Below are 22,011 nucleotides of genomic sequence, written 5' to 3' on the forward strand. Positions count from 1 at the left end.
CCGGAGAATAACGTTGCTCTTTTGGACTATCCTGCGTGTTCCCCTGATCTAAATCTCATTGAGAACGTTTGGGGATGGATGGCAAGTGAAGTTTACAAAAACGGACCTCAGTTCCAGACCATGGATGCCCTTCATGAAGCCATCTTCACCACATGGAGCAACGTTCCCAACAGCTTCCTGGAAACACTCGTGTCAAGCATGCCTAAACGAATTTTTGAAGTGATCAACAAGAATGATGCGGCTACTCACTATAGAGTCCTGTTTTGACACTTTGAGTTTTTTTGGGCTTATGGTCTAAAACTTTTGATCAGCTGATGAACAGCCTGTTTGAGTTTAAATGCAGTTTTCAATAAATTGCCTACTTTACGTTTTTTGTCTCTTGTTCCTGTTTCTTCTTTTTGCATTTTGAAGCTCTACTTACAACCTGGTTACAATCCACCATCGTGAATAGGCCTACTTGTAATTTCCCCCCGGTCTTAAGATTTTGTTCAGAAGTGTATATTTATTAATTATTTGACTCTGTATTCAGTGATATTCTGATTGTGAAATCATAATTTAATAATCCAGAATGTGATTATGGTGTCTTCTGGACACTGGAAGCTATTTTTAAGCTAAATATTTCAGGGAAAATTGAAATTATTTAACATCTGACTCTTAAGAATGATCAGCCTCACTTGTTTAAAACAGACCATGAAAAGAAAACTGTTACTAATAAATGAAGAAAGTTGTTGTGGTACAGTCAGGCTGACACATTGTAACTTGCTATTGAATCAGAAAACAAACACAATATAAAACTTGATGGCGACACACTTGAGTTAATCTGTTATCCGTCTTCACTCCAGTCATGTTGTGATGTATCAGGTAAGTCTGATCCTCTGCAGCATCCAATCAATAACTAAGGGGCCGGTAAAAGACTTGACTTGTGTGTCCTCGCTCATCGCTCCTCAGAGATTGCCCCTCGCTCTTCAATCCTCGGAGCACAAATAAGAGAACTGGGATGGCCTTTCTCGCCCGGCTGATTCATCAGTTGGGCCCCAATTACAATATAGGATTTAATTTTGATACAAATTACACTAGAACCATGTAAAGTTTAAAACATGTTGTTTCTTCATTAGGGAAGTAGATGTCCATGTAATGTATTTCTATATAGTGCACTATAGTACAGTTAGTTTAAAGTGTGTTAAAAGCATCATGTTGCTAAACTTTATTTATTTACAGATAGTATAGTCTTAGTATATCTGTAATGTACAATTGAAAATGTAATTGTACTGAAAGGTCTTTCTAGTGCATTAACCATTGGGAGGTAGACTTAATTAAATTCAATTTACACTTGAATTAAGTATACTTACTGTGTAAATGTACACATATTATTATAGTGTACTTAAAGTGTACTATTTAAAGTGGTTCATGGAGGATACTGATAATAAATTGCTAATGACCTCATATCCTACTAAGTGTCCTGGGAATAAGTTTATACAAAATTTAAGATACACTCATAGAGTGTTTCAATTATGTCAGAAAAGGTATTTTGAATTGAATTTTAAAGTAATGCACTTGAATTACACTAAAGTAGTCCAATTTTAACACAACTAACTACAATAAAATATACTATACTACTTCTTTAAGAGCACTAAATATACTATAAGTTGTTCCAAAATAACACATTTAATTTGCAATTACACTGAAAAAAATACAACTTATGTATATTTCTTTTTCACCTGGGAATGTTAGAAAATGTTTAAAACATTTATGAAAGGCAGGTTATGAGGATGTGATTTACATTCACATAGTTGATCATCCAGGAGGCTAATTTCTTGTCATCAGATCATCTAGAGGTTAGCATGTTTGAGTTGCAGATGGGGCTCCTTGCAATCTTGTCAACATGTGGTTTTTGTCCTTATAGCCTTAGAAAAATTCAGCAGATGGCAGATATGATGTCACTTTTTCAAAAGGCCGTTAATAGCTTTGATTTCATCAGAGGAGAGAGGAGAAAGATTGTAGCCTCTCAGCTCAGGTTTTCCTGCAAACAAACAAAAAGACACACCAAAATTACCTTTCAGAAGACTGCTGGAAGGATATTCAGTGTAATGACAGACATGTTTTGACTTCAGCTATCATGAATATAGTAGCAATATAGTAAGGCCCTTACTATAAATATAGTAGCAATTGAAATGACACATCCGTATAAACTGAAGGTCTATTAGAAAATGGTTTATTTTCCGTGCAAACATAAATTAGTGGACTCAGTTGAATACATGTTGTTTGTTGTCTGACTTAATTAAGTATCCTGCCTGAGTATCAGAGTCAGCCAATACACTGTAAAAGTCTCCCCCTCTATGACCTCCTCTGCGCTCATGTTAAAATGACACTTTCGCTATTGAACAAATGGCTAATTTGCAAACAAGCGAGATAGGAAAGAAGTTTTGCGTTTTAGTGCCAGCTGACACACTCCCCACACATTTATTATTTCGTTCAATCACGCCTGCTAGATACCCAGAGGTGGAGACTAGAGAACCAAACTGAAATGGCATGTAGTCCTTTCGAAGACCAGTGACGTCACTGGTTCTCAGATGGATACCAGATTTTACAGTGCCCCCCAGAGACAAGGAACATTGAGGGGGCTTACTGGTGTGTCCCTCACCGTTGACTAAATTCCAATAGATAGAGATTAAGGTTGAAAACTGGCAAAGTTCCCCAGTAGCTGCTCTGTCTTTGGACGCGGAAAAAGAGTTTGATTCTGTTAGTAGGAGTTATCTTATTTTTACCTTAAAATAATTTGGACCTTCCATCAAGAAGAAAACACAAAGTATCACCTGCTGCTGAGACAAAATTGGTCACAAAAACAAGACTCGGGGAAGCCACTCTGCCTGGCTGTTGTTCACCAAAAAAGAAATTCTACATGTAACTCTCCATGACACCATCAAATTTTTTTTCTTAAATGTCTGTTTTTGTAGTGGTAAACTATGTACAATTGGTTATTAGTGAGCTTTAAATGTGCCTCAAATTGACTCCTTGACAGCAGCTCCTAACACAGACATGAGTGTTAATCTTTTCATTTAACTCTCAGGAAGTAAGCGATTGAGTGTATTTCCCAAAATATCAAACTTCTCCTGCACATGGCCACTTGACCAACCAAAATACTTTTCATTAGGGCTGCCACAAACGATTATTTTGATAGTCGACTAATCACCGACTATTTTTTTCGATTAGTCGACTAATCAGATCATACGTAAATTGAATGTATAACATACAGTTTATCGCACCAGCATGCAGCTGCTCTTATATAACAATCATTAGCTTTCAGCTTGAAGTGTTTAAGGTATATGCTAACTAAAAATTAAGACAATTAAGATGATAGTTCATTAAACCTTTAATGAAATATGCTTGTAGCAACAAACAATTGTAGCATAAAGTGCAAACAGCTGAGTAAACGGACAAGGCACTGGCCTAAACAACACAAAAATAAATAGGCCTACTTAAGGTTTTTCTTTCATTTTTCTTTGGCATCAAACATAGCTACAATGAGGTAGGCACCTAAGGAATTATTAAAGTTTTGGTCTCACTGACTCAAATATAACAAAAGTGCATTTTGTGCTCAGTGCTCACAACTATATTCAACTTTACTACACTCTGACTCTATATAATCCCAAACTGCATAAGGCTCTTGTTCATAGCCAGGAAAGTTAGCATTTCTACATGTCTTGGAGAAAGGCTTGCTCTCTTTTGAGAGCAGGAGCCGAGTGCACCAGCTGGGCGTAAAAAAAGAGGGTTTTAACTCTTACGCCAGACTTAACTAAGTCCGACGTTGTGACTGGAATTTACACCGAGTGCACCAAGCCTGACTGACAACGGTCGTAGCTGCGCCTGGTCTTACGATGCGCGTCCACTTGAATACATTCGAATCAGTGATTGTTGCCAAGCAACACACTTCTACCTAAAGCGCTCTCAAACAGCTGGAAGAATAAATATGGACAACGCCAATCCAAAGAAAAGGAAAGTAAATTTCACAGATGGGGAAATCAGGAAGCTGATAGAAGCCTACGCAGATCATAAAGAACATCCTCACTGCAAGATTTAACAACAGCAACACGAACAGACAGAAATTGTCGGCGTGGAAATCAATCACTGCCTCTATTAACAACAATTGTGATGGTGGACAGCCGCGGACAGTTGAAGAGGTCAGGAAGAAGTGGAAGGATCTCTTATCAAGAGCCAAAAAAGACTCGTCCACTCTTAAAAACCCGCCGACCGGGGGAGGACCGGCCCCGAAGATATCACCCTACAGCACCATTATCATTGAGCTGTTTGGAGAGGACTCCCCGGCATTCACGGGTCTGAACGGCATCGACAGTTCAGACATGTCAACAGCAGCCGTTGATGTGTCGGACCGCAGCACAGACTGTAGTGTGACTGCTCTCAGCTGCTGTCAGAGTGGTAGGTTATTAACAAAGTAGCAACTTTTTTCCTACAGCCATCAGTTCGGCTGATATTGTCTCAAAATAGCTACTTTAAATACAATGTTACAATTTTACAGACTCAATCGACCTCCCCACAGAAGAGGGAAGCCCAACAGCGTGCCTCACCACCCACACAGAGATGCAGGAGGGATCGCAACATCTGTCTGCTGCCTCCCTCCCAAAATGGAGCAAGAAGGATTTTGCGGAGCTGCAGCGCATCCTTGTTGAAAAGGAGATCCTTCGTGTGGAGGCCGAGACTGCCAAACTTAAAGCAGAGCATGAAAAGCTGGAACTTGAAAAGACCAAACTGAGAATGGAAATTAAATTACTGGGGAGACAGGAGAATAGACACAACTACTCGGATCAAGATAGTCTGTCATTTACCATTCTCTAATTAGAGACTAGCCTATTTATTTATTTATTGATTGATTAACATGTTCTATTTATGTAGTTTATTTTCCATGTTTTCTGCTTTATAGTTCAACACATCCTTGTAATGATATAATAAATTTCTATTTGATATGAGCAATTTATAGCCATAATTTATACTATACAATACCGGGTATGCCTGATTTTAAATAGAAGTCCTGCTTGGTCCTTGCGGCCTCTTCTTGCGTGGGTAGGTGGATATAATTCCTTAATAACCGCTGGAGGGCCAGGGGCACTCTTCTAATAGCTCGGCATGCTGTTGTCCGGTGTACATTGATCATATCTCCCATCGTATTTTGAAAGGCCCCGTTTGCGTAAAACCTGAGCGCAATCAGCACCTGCAGGGCGGGGGACAGCGCCGAGTTTCTGTCAGACAGATGCTGCAGTTGAGGGGAGAGCTCTTCAATTAATTCAAACAGCGCTTGTCTACCAAAACGAAATCTCTCGATCAGTTCACTTTCTGAATATATATCGAGCGGGTTTGTCCTGTCACGGATGAGTCTTTCTCGTCTAAATGCCCTCTCGTTAATTACCCGGTAAACAAGACGTCCTGCCATCCTTGCTTCTTTTTTCTGGCTGTGTGATTCTGTTGAAATTACCATGGTTACAAGTCCGAATTTTCAACTTACGCCTGCTCCACACTAGGCGTAAAAGTTACACCTGGGCGGAACACACACAGGGCTTAAGTCTAACTGGTGCACTAGTCTTAACCTTAAACGGGTTGTAACCTTCCGTTTTAAGTCGGACCTAACGCTACACCCAGGCGTACGCCCAGCTGGTGCACTCGGCTCCAGATGTTCCCTGCTGCAGAGAAAATCCGCTCCGATGGGGTGGAGGTTGCAGGGATGCACAGAAAAGATTTAGCTAGCTTTGAGAGCGTGGGGAAACGCCCCTCATTTTCACTCCACCATTTGAGAGGATCATCCTTTTTAGAGAGTGTGGCCTCTCCAAAGTACATCTGGACTTCACTTATCACAACTTGGATCTTTCGGTCCTCCTCAGATTCTCCATCTTCATTTTCACTCAAACTGTCTGCGGGGGTTTTACGCTAATGTAAGCAGCTAACTAGCCAGTTAGCTTACCAAGACGACGGTCCCTCTTCATCGTCGTTGTCAGCCCGGCATGCTTCCTTTTCAGGTGCTCATGCATCGCACTTGTGCTGCCGTGAAAGGCAAGTTCTGTCTTGCAGATATTGCATTGCACACTTTTTTCTTTCGTTTTCTTAAAATGCTCCCACACTTTTGAGCTCCGTTGCCGCCGGGCAGCCATGATACCAGAGAGCCGTCTGGTATAACTTCCGGTGACATCACGGCTGACCCAGATTACCACTACTGCGTGTCAAGGACAGAAAGGCAGACGCAGCAGTGGAAGGTGCCGCAGCAGTTTTGAGTTTTTAAAAAAAACGACGCGTCGACTATTAAAGTAGTTGTCGACGATTTTAATAGTCAACATAATCGTGACTAGTCGACTAATCGTGGCAGCCCTACTTTTCATACCTTGCATCTCATTGAGACAATTGACTTTTGCTTTCAGTCCTTTGCGCAGGTCATTTATCTCCATGTCCAGCTGCTCTTGGTCTACAGATGAGAAAGTTCAAGAGTTCAGGATGATCTTATATGAAGCAACAACATATGTACAACCTATTTATTTATATTCACAGTTATAGTAGAAATCAAAATTACATTTGGATTTTATTAACTGATATATTTACCTTTCTGAATCATCTCCATCGTCTTCAATTTGGGAAATTTGATAAAGACGTTTCCAAAGCAAACCTTCACTTTCTCTGCAAATCACAGTAACATTTTAAAATACAGCAACATCAGCAACCAGGACTACAAGTTTATAAGATATTAAACTGTTGTTTCCACCGTTAAATCGATGAGACAATTATTTTCATGACCTAAGCCATGTGTAGTAACAGCTGTGAGTGACAACATCCTGTAATGAAAGGTCAGTCACCTGAATCTGACATTTCATTTTTCAGTGAGTTCAATGCCTCTCTGTTCCTGTTTCTCTTTGTGTCAAGGTCCACTATCTGAAATATCAACACAGAATGTTAGTTTGAAAAATCGAAGATACCCCGTGCACAGCAGTGCTCCTCTTCTGGGTGAAGCCAGCACAGAGCAAATCACAATAGATCAAAAAACCAATATTCCAGCACACACTTTGATTGATACTATTTTATTAACGGTTGCATTAAAACAAGAGGGAATGAACTACGTGTTTCGCGCATAGCTTCACCTGTTACACTCTGTCGAACGTTAGTACTCAAAATCTACAGTAGCTTTAAATTTGCTTATTATTTAGTCAAACATTTTCACTATTAACAAAATAGTAGCATCTGAAATGTTTCCTTCCACATCCACTGGATTGGAACACAGCCAGTTTATTTTAGCTACATTTACAGGTTATCACCTAAAATGAAGAAACCCACTCAAGGAAAATGGTTTGTTTAGTACGTATTTCATGTTTGATAGGATTATATAAATTAAACAACAACATGGGAACTGTACTATTGCCAAGGCCATGGACTTTTCCAGGTGGCATTTTTCTAGTTGTCTGTTGATGTTTAATATCACTACAACTTTTAGGCTGTAGTTTGTGATTTTATTCTGCAACGTGCATGGGGTTAGCTTCTGTTACACCATCTACCATTGCTTAAAGCAGTGGTTCTCAACCTCTTTTGGGCCAGCGTTCCCCATGCATTTTCTGGGTGCGTCTGTTGGTCAGCTGGTCCCAGGTCTGCTGGCACTCTTACCACAGCCACGCCACCACATGACTGTTAAAAGCAGCGAAATGGCAGAAGCTCTAGCAGGTGTATGGTTTTCAAATCGCGCTGATAGCTAATATTTACGGACAAATTACCACTGCACCGTGCAGTAGACTGCAACTGTGAAGTAATCAGAGAACCTGTTGACAGAGTGCGGTAAGTGTGTCAGTTGTGTTACAACTTCTAAAACACTAGCAAGTTAGCGTGACTTTCTTATTTGTCCTTAGAGTATACACTGTTAGGCTGTAACGTTACTGCTGTGTATTGCGTTGTGCAGTACTGGTGGGACAGTGTACTTCGTAAATTTGATGATCAACATCAACATAGAACTACCAAACAATTTTCCCAGAATAGCAATTTTCATTTGAAATTGAAAATGCGGTCAAAATAAATAAACTTGCTGAACCACGAGTCCACAGTTTAGCTAGTTAGCTTAGCTTCTAACATTGTCGGCACGGTACCGTTAGTTGATACGTCAGTCCACCTTGAAGTATCAACTAACAACTTATTGTTACTAAGATAGTTTTAGTTACTTGTTGTTTTGTGGTGAGAACATCCTCAGCTGCCACCTCCACTTCTGTCAAATATTCCAAAACTCGCTTGGATTCACCGTCCATGACGGCTGTGTCGCAATGAAAATACGTCCGGTCTGAAACAACGACTGGAAAACCAAAAGGCCGCCCTGGAGAAGCAGAATAAAAATTGCCTGCAAACAGTTACTGCAGAGAAGTTACTTCCATCTCCTCATGTTTTGGCACAAAATGGATCAAGTAATGGTATTGACATTTACTATGTAAGCATAAAAAGATACACCAGCGAGTCAATGGAAGTATATATTACTCTATTTACTGTTCTTCTTTGATAGCAATACGTTTTGGTTTGTTTTTTTTATCATTGTAATTCAGCAGACAAAATTGTTTGCTCTGGATTTTGGCAAATTAGTTCCTCTAACATTTTGTGATGTGAACATCTAGTATATTTCTACTTCTTCTTCTTTCTTTTTATTTTTTATAAAAAAGAGATCTAAATAAGTCAGTCTGTAATTTAGAAAGGTGTAGCTACACAAAGCTCTGATATTTTCAAGGCTGCATAAGGAGAAAGAAACTTTCATTGTAGTTGTATGTGTATTATGTTTCCTAAAGGGGAGTTTTGAATTCACAAACCCCTCAGATTTCCCTTACAACAAACATATAGACCTAGTATCACACATTTACTCTCTCTCATTTCTTTTGGCCAAAATGGCATTTTTGTGATTCACCTGTCATTGGTTATCATGTACTGTATAACTGAAAAAACCTCCCCTCTTCCCCAAAACTGCTCGAGCTCTGTTCAGTTGCATGGGGGCCATGAGTGAACAGCAATATGGAAGACCTGCCACTACATTTGTAATGGAATGTTGCTTTGGCGGCATGCCAGTGTAACTTTGGCTTCATGTTTGTAGTTGTCATCTCTCTGTAAAATCTCAACAGTTCAGTTGTCTTAAAGAATGCAGTGGAGCATCTCCATAATTTCCTCCTCTTCGTCACTAACCTTCCCTACAGCTCCTCATGCAAAGAAATAAATTCCCTGGCGCGATGCTGCCACCATCAGGTTCCATTGTGGGGATGGTGTATTTCTGCTGTGGTGTTTGATATTAGTTTACGCTTTTATATAAACAAAAAAAAACCTAAACAAAAAAACTGACAATATTGTAATGCCATATGAATTGTGTAACTGTTGCATGTCCACAAACCTCAATAAATCAATGAAGAAGCCACAGAGGACTGGGACCACACCACAACATTTCTGCATCTTTTTCTATTCTTTAAAGAATTACAGCTGTCAGTTGTTCGGCAAATTTAATAACTTTAATTATAAAGTAATTTTTTGACAAACCAAAACAGGACCACTAAATAAAACTGGTGGTGTGTTGAAAAAAATCCTGCATACAAATATATACATAATGTCTTGTGCTTGCAAAGGCTCACTGAGTTGGCTATAAAAAAAAGACTTTCATATAAATACCCACATGCTGGGTTATTAACAGTGCATGTGAACATTCACTGTTACATTAATTTAACTTAGTGCAATTAGAGTATTTGATTGAACATAATAACATAACTACAATTAGCTGAGAAAGAAAGAAAATGGCAAAATATCACATCCAGTAGTGGAAAAAATACAATCTTGCTACACTTTCTGTCAACCAATTCAAATGAGGAAAAGTGACTGAAAATAAACATTAATATTAAAATATTAAATGTGATAACTGTATCTGTGTCATACAGATAACACAGTACTCAAGTTGCTGTTATGTTACTAATTCAACCTGTTTGACTCTGTTTGTAGGAGAATTTTTGGATCCAGGTAAATTGTCCATTATTGCAGTGACAGCATCTGGTTTGATTTCCCATTCCTTGAGCTCAGCTGTTCTCCTCCACTCAGCTCCTCCTCTTCTACACTCAGAGCCACTCCGTCTTTTCTCCGATGCAACTTGATGTCTTTCTACTCCACCTCTTCTCTGCTCTGAGCCACTCCTCATCCTAAACCCCCCTGTCCTGTAGTCCAACATATCCCTCCATGCTTCCAAACTCTCCCTTCCAGCCCCGACACTAGAGTCCCTGGCAGTGGAATGAGGCTTTGTGTTAGCACCTTGAACAGGGTTGCGAATGTTTCCCGAAGCTTGCATCCTCCTCAGGTGGCTGTTGCTCCTCACAGGGCTGGTGAACCCCTGAGTCTGCGATGTGTAGCTCCTGTCTGAGGTGAGCACCCGGCTCTCACTGTAGCTCCTTTTTGGGAGTGATGTGGGCCCCTTGCGCTCCAATGTGGGACTCAGTCTGGACTGACGAGTGCGGCTGTGGGTGGAGCGGCTGCACAATGGACTAATGGTAGAGTAGTGGATGCGGCATAGGGTGCAGGCACAACCGGAGAGCAGGGCAGAGTGACTGGCCAGAGAGGAGAAGAAGGTGAGGGGAAAGGCACGCTGACACTGGAGGATGCACTTTGGAGAGCTGAGGCGTGACGAGGTAGCATCAGCAGGTGACCTGTGGCAGCTGGATACAACATCTGACACAATTGACTTCCCGTTCTCCTCCTGGGAGGTCTGAATCTGGCGCCACTCCAACTGAAGCAGCCTTTCCAGGTACCTTTCCAAAGGTCCCACAGGCCTGGGCCGAGGGGCCCCCCGGCCCTCCATGTTGTAAAAGACAGCCAGCTGACTGAGGCTCCAGGAGTTAAAAGGTGGAGGGAGAGAGTCTGGGAAGTCAAAGCCACCATGGCAGCATCCTCTGGGCCTCTGGTTGCAAGCAGAACAGTCTTCAGCCTCGATGACCTCTGGCCTCAGCTCAAGCTGTGGTAAAGCCAGACAAGAAGGCGACATAGGAAGTCTCTCTGACACAGATAAGTCAGTGTCACTGTCGCATTCTCCATGGTCACTCAGATTTCCTACCACTGGGTTTGGCGACATTCTGTCCAGCAGATCAGGACTTGAATCGGTCAGGCTGTGGCAGGGAAAAGCTGGTGAGTGTCTGCTCCTTCTGAAACCTTTGTGCTTTTGTTCCCTGTGGTGAGCAGCCAGCTGCACCTTTAACTCCATCCTGCTCAATGCATTGGACAGTGGATGGGACATTGACTCTGTGGCTCCCTGAGCACTAGAGGGAAAAGTAAATTATATTGTCATAGCATCCAGGTAACACAGAATGGATAGAAATATACACAAACAGCAATCTCACCTGTGTTGAGGAGTGCTGCTTTTGGTTGAGGTAGTGTTAGGCTTGTGCTGTCTTCTTTGATGCAGCCTCTGTGATCACAAAAAGTCACTAATAAGCCTGCTCACGTTTTCTACTTGTCAGTAATACATGTTTATTCTTTACCTGTACATTAATGCTGCAATTTTTCTTTTTTGACAAGTCAATGTATCGTTTTATATATGAATGTGAGACAATTGTTAAAAAAATTACAATTTCCCAGGGCTCAGGGTGACTCAATTTACTTACTCATTTTACACTTAAAAGATAATTTGCCTAAAACAGTGATTTTAAAGTGGCAAAAGAAAACTTTTTTGCTTTAATGTAATTCATTCTGGAGTAAATACTGATTGCAAAGTGTAATGGCTGCAGAAAAATGACACTATCCATCTATATCCGTGATAGATGCCCTATAACCTCGCTTTCACTGTGCTATTCCGTTTGCCAGGAGACATTTTAAAACCAACATTCTGTCCACTAGATCAGTGAGTAACAAAACCTGCCTATTTATTAATTCAGCCGAGTGTTTCATAGCACTGAGATCGGGGTTAAAATGATGGATTCTTATGGTTGTTTTTTTGGATTTGGACAGTTGCCAGACTACTAGTGTTGGCCATGCTGCTAAACGAGTCTGTCCTACTTGGATAAAGTGGGCAGGGATATAAGAACATTTCTTTTACTGCATGAGCAGGGGGAGGAGAGACGTGGGTTACTGGCCAAACACTATAACAGTGATTACTGTTGGAATATAGAGCTATTCAACACTTACTTTAATACAAAATAATATATCACTTACATCAGCTCTAACTTAGCATGATAGAAAAACGTTATATTAAATATGTCCCTTTACACTGAAATGAAATTACATGGAAAATGTACATGTAATTAAAATAGTGTACTTGAATTCATAAAGCTTAAAGCATTTTGTGGAGAGTGATATAAAACAGAGGGAAACGCTAATTAGCAAATGTTTGGTATTTCTGCTTGATAAATGATTAATCAATTATCAGAATGGTTGGCAATTCATTTTCTGTGATTGTCTAATGATTAATGGACTGTAGTGTCAGTTCACTTCACACTTACCTTCTCATTATTGTTCTCTTGACTTGGCAACATGCACTGTGGCTGCGGTGACTTCCTTTGTGACTGCCGCCTACCAATTTTATTGCTAGAAAGATTTCAAAGAAAAAAAAAAGAATTATTAAACATAACCAATGACCCAGTAACAATGCAAGAGAAAAAAAAACCCTGATCGAATACAGAAACAAGAATGCACTGCCGACATGGCGACACTGTTTCGTAATCACCCATGAAGCACAATTACAAGGCCTTTAGAGTGCTGAAACACGAACAACGCGCAATGCACCGCGTCGCGAAAGTGCCTCTGGAAAGATGCTTTCAGAGACACTGGAGCAGCTCTGTCTGCACCGTTTCTTACTGAATATCAAATAATAGCCAACGCTACCTGGCTACATTAGGCCTGCTGTTGCTCCACGACACCTTCTTCTTCCAGTCCTTCTCCCTGATGGAAACCCTCTCCAGACATTGTTGTGGCACTCGCCCCTTCAGTATTGTGCCCATCCCCGCTAATAGAAGGCACCAATCAAATGAGTGAGTGGGCTTTTCATGCTCCATGCATGATCATAACGAGTGTGGGCTGTAATGCTTAAAATGCGCCCCTCGAAAAACGTTTGTTTGATGAACGGTTCAGCTGCCGTCCAGCAGACCGCAGTGCAGATCCTTACAGTAGGCTACAGTGTGATGCTCAGCCTGCTCATCTTAAAGGGGTGGGAGCACGAACCTTTAGAGAGGCAGGAAGGGAACAGATCAGATCGTGTTTAGATATTAGGCTTGTTCGAGATGAACTGCACCTAGACTGGAAAGTACTGCGGTCACGCCATCTACACTTCGGAGAAGCGCGGTCTCACGATCTACACTTAAAAAAGGTTGTGTGTCTACACGGTAAAACGCGTTGATGGGCTTCATGGTGCATTCAAGAGCACGTCGTAAACTCAGAAATATATAGCTACAAGAATGGCCACAAAAGTTGTTTACAACGGGAAAGATTTTACTTACTTTCTTATTTTCCTTTGTTGAAATATATACTTGTTACCCAGTACGCATGCATTACCATAATGGCACATTACACAAAAGGGTAAATATTCACGTTCAACATGTCATCAGCTACTTCTGTGGTGATTTTTTAGCTGTTTTCACTGCAGCATTTTTTAATAATTACATGATAAAATCAGCCCCAATATGCATGCATTGCTATACTGGCATATTTAAATACATTTTATTTGGTGGCGCCTTTCATGGTACTCAAGGTCACCTTACAAAACAAAACAAATAACAAAGTAAAAATACTAAATCACTAAAAACAAATCTGCAATCTTCAATAATGAGAGATGCAGGGGGGCAAAGAGAGTTAGAGGGAGTAGGCCTAAAAAGGTGGGTTTTCAGATGGGATTCGAAGGTGGAGAATGAGTCGATGTTCCTGATGCTTGGGGGGAGGGAGTTCCAGAGACGGGGGGCAGAGCGGCTAAAGGCTCTGGCCCCCATGATGGACAGACGGGCAGGAGGCACAATGAGGCTGATAGATGAGGCGGATCTGAGTGTCTGGGAAGGGGTGTTGAGATATATATATATATATATATATATATATATATATATATATATATATATATATATACACACACACACACACACACACATACATATATATATATATATATATATATACATATATATATATATATATATATATATATATACATATATATATATATATATATATATATACATATATATATATATATATATATATATATAGCATCTAATCAAATTGTTTTGTCCAACATATATATTTACCGCAGTCGGCCAGAATTATTTCCCATATATCACCTCCGAACTCTCCACCCAGGTCCCTCTGCCAAATCATCTTTAACTGATTAGAGTCGTTACCAAGAGAAGAATTGGCAATTTTGTAAAATTGTGAGGCTTTTCGTTTTCCAAGTGGAAGTTTCATATAGTCTATCACCACATTATCAGTAATATTACATGGTTTTGATGAGATGCAACTCCTTATTTGCAAAAATTTCCAAAAGTTATCTTTTCCTGTCAACTTAAATTTCTGCAGCAGTTTATCAAACGACAAAAACACCCCATCTTCGAATAGATCGTTAATGGTGTTTAAGCCTTTAGAGTGCCACTGTTTCCAAAACACAGGTTTCTTCCCAATACAGACCTCAGGATTATACCACAATGATGAATATCTTTGTAGAGTGTGTTTAAGTTTAAACATCGTATGTACCCTGCTCCAAACATCCTTTGAATGCAGCAGTACTGGATTTGTAATGTTAGACCTTTTTTGTGACAAAACCTCTAGGGGCTGAAAAGGCAAGCAAATCTCCTTTTCTACCTCCATCCAAGCTGTATTACCCTCTGCAGCAGGCCAGTACCTTGCTATTTTGGCCATCTCAAAAGCTAAATTATACAATCTAAGATCTGGGAGGCCCAGCCCTCCCTTTTCTTTATGTGTACATAACTTTCTCAGTTTAATTCGAGGTCTTTTCCCACCCCACAGAAAGTGTTTTATTACATCATCCAGTTGTCTAAAGGTAGTGGATGGTATCCTAATTGGTAACATCATTGCCACATAGCTGAACTGTGGGGCAACTATCATTTTTATAACATTAATTTTCCCCCATAATGTTAACTTTAATTTTTCCCACTTATCAAGGTTTGTTTTTATCTTTTGGAGTAGAGGGTTAAAGTTTAGTGCCACTATTTTGTCCATATCCTCAGAGAGTCTGATGCCAAGATACTTCATCCCCTCTCGTACCCACCTAAAATTAAACTTCTCCACCATAGATGAAATGCATGTCTTGGAGAGAGGCATTGCCTCCGATTTGCTCCAGTTGATGGAGTACCCCGAAAATTCTGAAAAGGATTTTATGGTGTCCATCAGATGTGGCAAAGAAGTTAAAGGCTCAGATACTACTGCTAAAATATCATCCGCATATAATAATAATTTATGTTCATTATCTCCTCCCCTTACTCCTCTTATTCCAGGGTGTGCTCTGACAGACACTGCTAGAACCTCTAAAAAGATGATAAACAATAATGGGCTCAGTGAGCATCCCTGTCGAGTTCCTTGGGTCAGATTAAAGAAGGGGGAGATTATTCCGTTTGTCATCACAGCTGCCTTGGGTTCTTTATACAGCATCTTTATCCAATTAACGGAGTTAGGGCTAAAGCCGAACTGAGATAGGGTGGAGAACAGGAACTGCCACTCCACTTTTTCATGAAACCGACCTGATTGGGGTGGATGATACTCGGTAACGCCAATTGTAAACGTGTCGCTAGAATTTTTGTAAGAATCTTACAGTCAAGGTTAAGCAGACTTATAGGTCTGAAATTGGAGGGATCTGCGGCATCTTTACCTGTTTTGGGAATTAGTGAGATTACCGCTTCATTAAAAGTTGGAGCTACACAACCCTTATCAAACATCTCCTGATACACCCTCCGTAATACTGGCACAACTGTATCTATAAAGGTTTTATAATATTCCACTGGGAGTCCGTCGAAACCCGGCGACTTCCCATTTTTCATTGAAGAAATTGCCTCCCTTATTTCACCTTCAGTTATGGGTAATTCCAATCCAGCTGCCTCCCGAGGTGGGAGCTTGGGCACATCTATCGTAAGGAGAAACTGTTCTATATCTTCTTGTGAGGCATTTGGAGATATAGAAGATGAGTATAACTTCTCATAATATTGTTGGAATACTCTATTTATATCTGTAGCAGCAAAAAATTGTTCATCCCCCTGCCTTATAACTGGTATGGTATTAGCAGAAATTTTTTCCTTTAACTGTCTTGCTAATAATTTCCCCATTTTTTCTCCACCTTCATAAAAGTTTGTTTTCAATCTATAAAGTGCATATTCTGCTTTTTTATTATAAATCTCATGTAAAGAGTTCTTAAGCTTACAGAGTTCTTGAAATTTCCCATTGGAAAAGTGTTTCGACAGATCTAATTCCTTATCTTTTATCTCTTTTTCTAAACTTTTAATTCTGGTAAGATTCTCTTTACTCTTTTTAGCAGCTTGTGCTATGAATTTGCCTCTTATGTATGCCTTTGAGGCTTCCCACACAGTAGTTATTTCTTCAGTACCACCAATGTTAATTTCAAAAAAGTTTTTTAAGTCCTCTTCTATTGCCTTTCTAAAAGTTGGGTCCGACATTAATCCAGTGTTTAGTCTCCATCTACCTCTCCTTTCGGTCTTTAGACTGGCCTTAATGAACAGCTCAACTGGTGCATGATCTGTAAGAGAGATTGTCTTTATGTCACAGTTAGCCACATTGTCTGCCAGTGAAGTACTTATCAGAAAAAAGTCTATTCTGGAATAAGTTTTATGGCAGTGGGAAAAGAAAGTAAAATCCTTCGCATTTGGGTTTGTCAGCCTCCAAATATCTATTAGTCCCACATCTCTTTTCAACATATGTAAAGCCTCTCTCTCCTTAGTCATGGGAGGAGGTCTGAATAAGCTCCTATCCAGTACTGGGTCCATAACTTCATTAAAATCCCCAGCTAAAACAATTTCACCCTCAGTGTCTCCTAGTATTTTATTTACATTGTGGAAAAAGTTGGGATCTCCCTTATTAGGAGCGTATATGCTGCATAATACAAGAGGCACTCCCTCAACCACTGCCTCAACACAGATAATCCTTCCCTCTGCATCTTTAGTTTGTTTTCGCAGAATGAAACTTGTGTTTTTGTGAACCAAAATCAGAACCCCATTACGTTTGCTTGAGAATGAGCTATGGAATATATGTCCCACCCATCCCACTTTAAATTCCTCCGCTTCCAAACCTTGCATGTGGGTTTCCTGTATTAGAACAATGTCTGCCTGATTATTTTTTAAAAATGATAGTATCTTCCTCCTTTTAATAGGACTACTGCATCCATTTATGTTCCAGGAAATAAACTTAACTGATCTACTAGTCATATCTTTCTTTCCCTTTTAGATAAAAGATAAATAGTAATATTGATAATATCAATGGAAATAAAATAAGAAAAAGAGAGAGAGAAGGAAGATAAAATAAATACTCTATGCTTTAAATGTCTGACTGCAACCATTTGTAGTGGAGAATGTTATCATTTTTAGTTCCATAACAATCACTGTACCTGCCTGTTTTTGAACAAATAACAAGACAAACTGAACTTGCACATGAACGTGAAACAAAAGGTGTCCGGCTGCCATAACGCATCCAGTGTCCGTGTGCTGGACGCTCCTCGCTGTTGAGGAGGGGGAAAAAAAGAAAAAGGAAAAGAAAAACTTGCAAAAGGTCCGTGGGGTTAACGCCGCTCCCATGGTAACCGTTCCGTGTCAAGAGAAGCCTCTCACTGGCCTGCACAGAGGTCTATTCAGTTCAGTACAAAATGCATAGTCCTACATTGGAAATAAACAACAGCTCACCTCACTCCACTCATCTCAGTCCACAGTTCCTCCCGGTCCTCGCTCATTAATGACTTTCTCCGCAGCTTCGACAGTATTGCACCTCACGTTTTTTCCTCTCCATCTGAAGAGTAGGGTTGCGGGGAAAGCCAGCGCGTATCTGATGTTAAGCTCGTGTAGTTTGCGCTTCACCGGTGTGAACGCTTTCCTCTTCTGCGCCAGCTCTCTAGACATATGTGGAAATACTGAAAGGCGACATTTTTCCCAGACAAAACCTCTCTTTTCCTTGGCTGCGTTGATCACCTTGTCCCTCATAGATTGCCTCAGAAAACGGATCAGCACCGGCCTCGGGGGTTGGTCAGCATTTGGCATCGGTGCCAGTTGCCTGTGCACCCTCTCAATCTCCATCTCTCCGTCAGTTTCAACACCGAGTCCCTCCGCGAGAATCTTTCGGACACATTCAAGCAGCGTCCCATTTGTGCCAAAGGTCTCCTTTAGCCCCACCAGTCGCACATTATTTCGCCTGCTATGGTTTTCCAGGGCTTGCACTCGATTCCACAGTTCCTCCGTTTGTTTATCCGTGCTCCCCTTCTCGTCCAGCAGCCGATCCGCCGTCTCTTCCAGGTGCACTATACGCGCCTCGGCCTCGCCCAGCCTCTCCTGCATGGCTGTCACCGTATTGATCAACTCCGCCGTTGTTTGTTTGATAGACGAGACGTCAGTTGCAACGCTCTGCAGCGTGTCATTCATCTTAGAAATTTCTGCAAACAGTTTTTCAAGACTCCCCGGTAAAGGAGCGTCAGCAGCAGCAGCATGGTCACCCAAGTAGTCAGTTTTAGCAATTAAAGTACTTGGAATGGGTGTTAAATTACTTGAAAGTGTGCGTTTTAAACTATTAACTCAAAGTATAAGCATGTGCAGGACGAGAGCTCTCCTAACTTGCGGCCATCTTGGATGCTGCACCCACGTGACTCCGGATCGGTGATACTTAAATATTTACATTTACTGCATTTTTTGGATTCATAGTGTTTCTATCCTGATCTACCCACATTCCACTTTCTCTAAATATTTCATATATCACTAGGGGCAGATTTAGAAGAGCCTGAAGAATAATGGCTCGGTTTTTTGGTAGTTTTGAAGTTTGAGCATGACGTTCAAATGTGAATACCGTAGCATCATTTAGCTAAATGATCACAGAAGTTTTTATTTCAGATATAATTTAACATGCTGTAGTACGAAGGCTCGTTTTGGTTCGCTCCCGTTTGCCCTGTTAAAATGAAGACATTACATTGTAAATACAAACTCAACACTTCCTGTGTCCGTCTCAAATTAAAAGTCCCCTAGCATAAATAGCTCAGTAGGCTTTTATTGTGAAACATTTGCATGGACTTCATCGTGGAAAACTCGTTGACTTGCGAGGGCCCCATAGGCACTTGAAATGTAGCTACTGCCACCTTGTGGGGCTTGTACGTTACAAAATTGGGGGTGTTTTACAACTGCTATTACTAGAAATAGTAGTTGCAATAACACTAATAATAATTGTTACCATTATTATTATTATTATTATTATTATTATTATTATTATTATTGTAATATGTGATGTAATTCTTGAATACAGCTGAATAGTTAGTAGTCAATGAATAAAACTGAATAAATCTAACATACCCTACAATTAATTACATTTTTAATTTGCTTTATGTGTTCCTCAGAGGAAGCATCAAAGTCATTTACTCCTGACCAAAGAAGACACGAGAAGACCTCTTAAACAATGTTTTAAACTAAAACAGAGCATTTTCCAGTTTGCATTGTAAAGAAGCAGATTTTAGTTTGCTTTGTAAACTGTTTTACAGTTTTCGAGTTATATATTTATGTGTTCTGTTGTATACACAGAATTAAAAGTCATCTTATGGATATTTCTTCTTTCTTGTCTTTATTTGCATTTGTATTGAGGTAATCCAAAAGTTACTTAAAGTAATCAAGTTACTTTACTTTAATATTGTGGTACTTGGATTATGTTACTGACTACATTTTTTAACAGGTAATTAGTAACTGTATCGGACTACATTTTTAAAGTAACCCTCCCAACCCTGAATACAATACTACAATAATGTTTGCTGTTTAACTTGATTGGATACTGCATATGTTTTTTATGGAAGGCAATTAAGATAAGTGTTAAATTTTTAGAATAAGGTTTGTGGTTTGACTATATCTGCTTTTAACTATTTTTACATGCAATATTGCCTTTGCAAGTGTGAGTGGTTTTATATTAAGATATCGAAACCGTTACGTTACCGTGGCCCAAAAACTGTGATGCATACCGAACTGTGGGAAAACTCTACCGTTGCATCCCTAGTAGTCTCTTTGTCAAACTTGAACAATGTTGCACAAAAGCACATAGAAAACAATAAACACTAAAGACTTGTGCCAAATGGGGAAGAGAGTGAACTAAATTATTTACCTACAGGCTCTACTGGTAATTAATTTAACCTTTGGCATTCCTCTTCTCTTTTAAGTAAGTTTATCTAACCTCCTGACATTTTTATGGCCCGTCAGATTGGAATAAAAATTACCATTGCTCTGTGGGATTGGACAAGAGGACTATTTTACATGAGTGGGAACTCAGGCCATGTAGTTTGTGAATGAACACAAGGTGGCAGTGCAGTGCAAGTACACATCAGATGCACAGAGTAGACCAGAATTGCGTCTTGGAAGTAAAAAAAAAATTCATACAAAATCCTTAAACTTCGTAGATGTCCAGTGTGTTTGACAGTGCATAATGTAAAATGTTTTTATATTGCAACTTTTTTTGTCTGGTCTTTGTCCTTCAATGTTGTTCATCTCGTCTATGAATAAATGTATTTAATTTCTTTATTATTTTGGGTTATTTGATTTTTTTGTACTGCTAGAAGTCAGATTTTACTCACACTATTCATTCAGTATGTGTCTCTGGTTTCTGTTTTGTTCTTTCTTTGAACAAGACCTGTACATCCTTAGTCACAATGCAAGTGATAAACAACCAGTGTGCTGTCCTGTGGGGAATTAAATCGTAAATAGGTGTATTGTGGCCTCGGAGCATGAGAAGACATGAAAAGCTTTAGGCAATAGGAGAAAGGAAGAGACGACAGCAGTCACATAGTCGGTGTGAATGTTTGTGTGTGTGTGTGGTGGTGGGGGTATTGGTTCACTCTCTGCTTAGACTTGGGTTGCGTGCCACCACTTTCCTGGAACCAGCTCTGAGTGATGAATTTATGAGTCAAAGGATGGGAACCTGCTGATCAACTCAAATATTGGATAATTATACCAAACGAGACACGCAGCAGTGCTATGTTAAGAAAGTGACACACCATTTGTCTTGCACCTGTAAAACCAAAACTTAAGACTGTCTGAAGTGAAGACTGATAATACCAAGATGATATTTGCTTCTATGAGACTACTAGAAAGAAAAAGAAATAGAACTTAGACTAAAGAAAGTAATCCATAAAGTATTTTAAATTGCAGTGTGGAGTGGAGATATATCAAAGGTTTATCTGTCCCTCTAATTTTGTCTTAGCTGTATTAAATTTACATATTGATTACAGTTTGAAGACCAGACACTAGTATGTGTGCCAGAGAGCAATGATTACTGCAGCAGTTGGATTAACAAGATCTATTACATCAAATCCAACAGCTGTCACACTTTGGGTGAGAGCCTGAATTTATCTGCTGTTGATTACAAAAGTACAAACTCTAAACTACCCGTGTGGGGAGGTTGGGAGTTTTCCTTGGTGTGTTCGCAGTGTGTGTGCCTGGCGATGTCTCTTTCCTGCAGTGAGACTGAATCGTTTAATGGCTTTCTAGAAAAACGATCTCACTTAGCTGTCATTCTCAAGTCATCCCAATCTGCAGAGCTGGGGTAATGATTTACAGTAAGTTATTGGCTGTTTATGAGTGCAGAAACCACAGAATATGCCTCAAGTGTTACATTTTTTCTTTTCCCAGACATGTCAGTCAAAATTATCTGCAGTTTAGGCAAAGGGTCTGGACAGCCATACAACCCAAAATACATATTTCCCTTTAACACTTAGTGATGTAGCCGCTACTGAGAATTTAAATGTGTACCAAGCTGTTAAGTACTGGAAGCTGGCATCTGCTTGATCAGATTCGTGCTCCTCCATTTTTAAAACAGCTG

The 22,011-nt window shown here is 40.0% G+C and overlaps 2 protein-coding genes across 2 annotated transcripts; both read right to left on the reverse strand.

The window, feature by feature from the left end:
- Positions 1–1,084: 1,084 nt before the first annotated feature.
- pdrg1 (p53 and DNA-damage regulated 1) lies at positions 1,085–8,319 on the reverse strand. Its single transcript, XM_084349945.1, has 5 exons — positions 8,193–8,319; positions 6,849–6,924; positions 6,598–6,672; positions 6,383–6,463; positions 1,085–2,020 (listed from the first exon to the last, which is right to left on the reverse strand). The coding sequence occupies exons 1-5, from the start codon at positions 8,274–8,276 to the stop codon at positions 1,938–1,940; spliced, it is 399 nt and encodes a 132-aa protein (XP_084206071.1). The 5' UTR covers positions 8,277–8,319; the 3' UTR covers positions 1,085–1,937.
- A 1,171-nt stretch (positions 8,320–9,490) lies between these two features.
- Positions 9,491–13,334, reverse strand: LOC311255457 (uncharacterized protein). The gene is made up of 4 exons (XM_084349944.1): positions 12,850–13,334; positions 12,468–12,552; positions 11,370–11,437; positions 9,491–11,288 (listed from the first exon to the last, which is right to left on the reverse strand). Exons 1-4 carry the CDS (start codon positions 13,017–13,019, stop codon positions 9,950–9,952), a joined length of 1,662 nt encoding a protein of 553 aa, XP_084206070.1. The 5' UTR covers positions 13,020–13,334; the 3' UTR covers positions 9,491–9,949.
- Between the last annotated feature and the right edge of the window lie 8,677 nt (positions 13,335–22,011).

Source organism: Pagrus pagrus, assembly GCF_965226575.1.
Source record: "Pagrus pagrus genome assembly, chromosome: 3".
Taxonomy (NCBI): domain Eukaryota; kingdom Metazoa; phylum Chordata; class Actinopteri; order Spariformes; family Sparidae; genus Pagrus; species Pagrus pagrus.

Bases quoted from the DNA above. Each gene is read 5' to 3' on its own strand.
- pdrg1 (XM_084349945.1), bottom strand. From the start codon at position 8,276: ATGGACGGTGAATCCAAGCGAGTTTTGGAATATTTGACAGAAGTGGAG. The intron at 6,673-6,848 runs GTGACTGACCTT...TGTGATTTGCAG, and splicing joins AAATGAAATGTCAGATTCAG to AGAAAGTGAAGGTTTGCTTT. The intron at 6,464-6,597 runs GTAAATATATCA...TCTCATCTGTAG, and splicing joins GATGGAGATGATTCAGAAAG to ACCAAGAGCAGCTGGACATG.
- LOC311255457 (XM_084349944.1), bottom strand. From the start codon at position 13,019: ATGGAGCATGAAAAGCCCACTCACTCATTTGATTGGTGCCTTCTATTA. The intron at 12,553-12,849 runs GTAGCGTTGGCT...AAATCTTTCTAG, and splicing joins AGCAGGCCTAATGTAGCCAG to CAATAAAATTGGTAGGCGGC. The intron at 11,289-11,369 runs GTGAGATTGCTG...TTTTCCCTCTAG, and splicing joins AGCAGCACTCCTCAACACAG to TGCTCAGGGAGCCACAGAGT.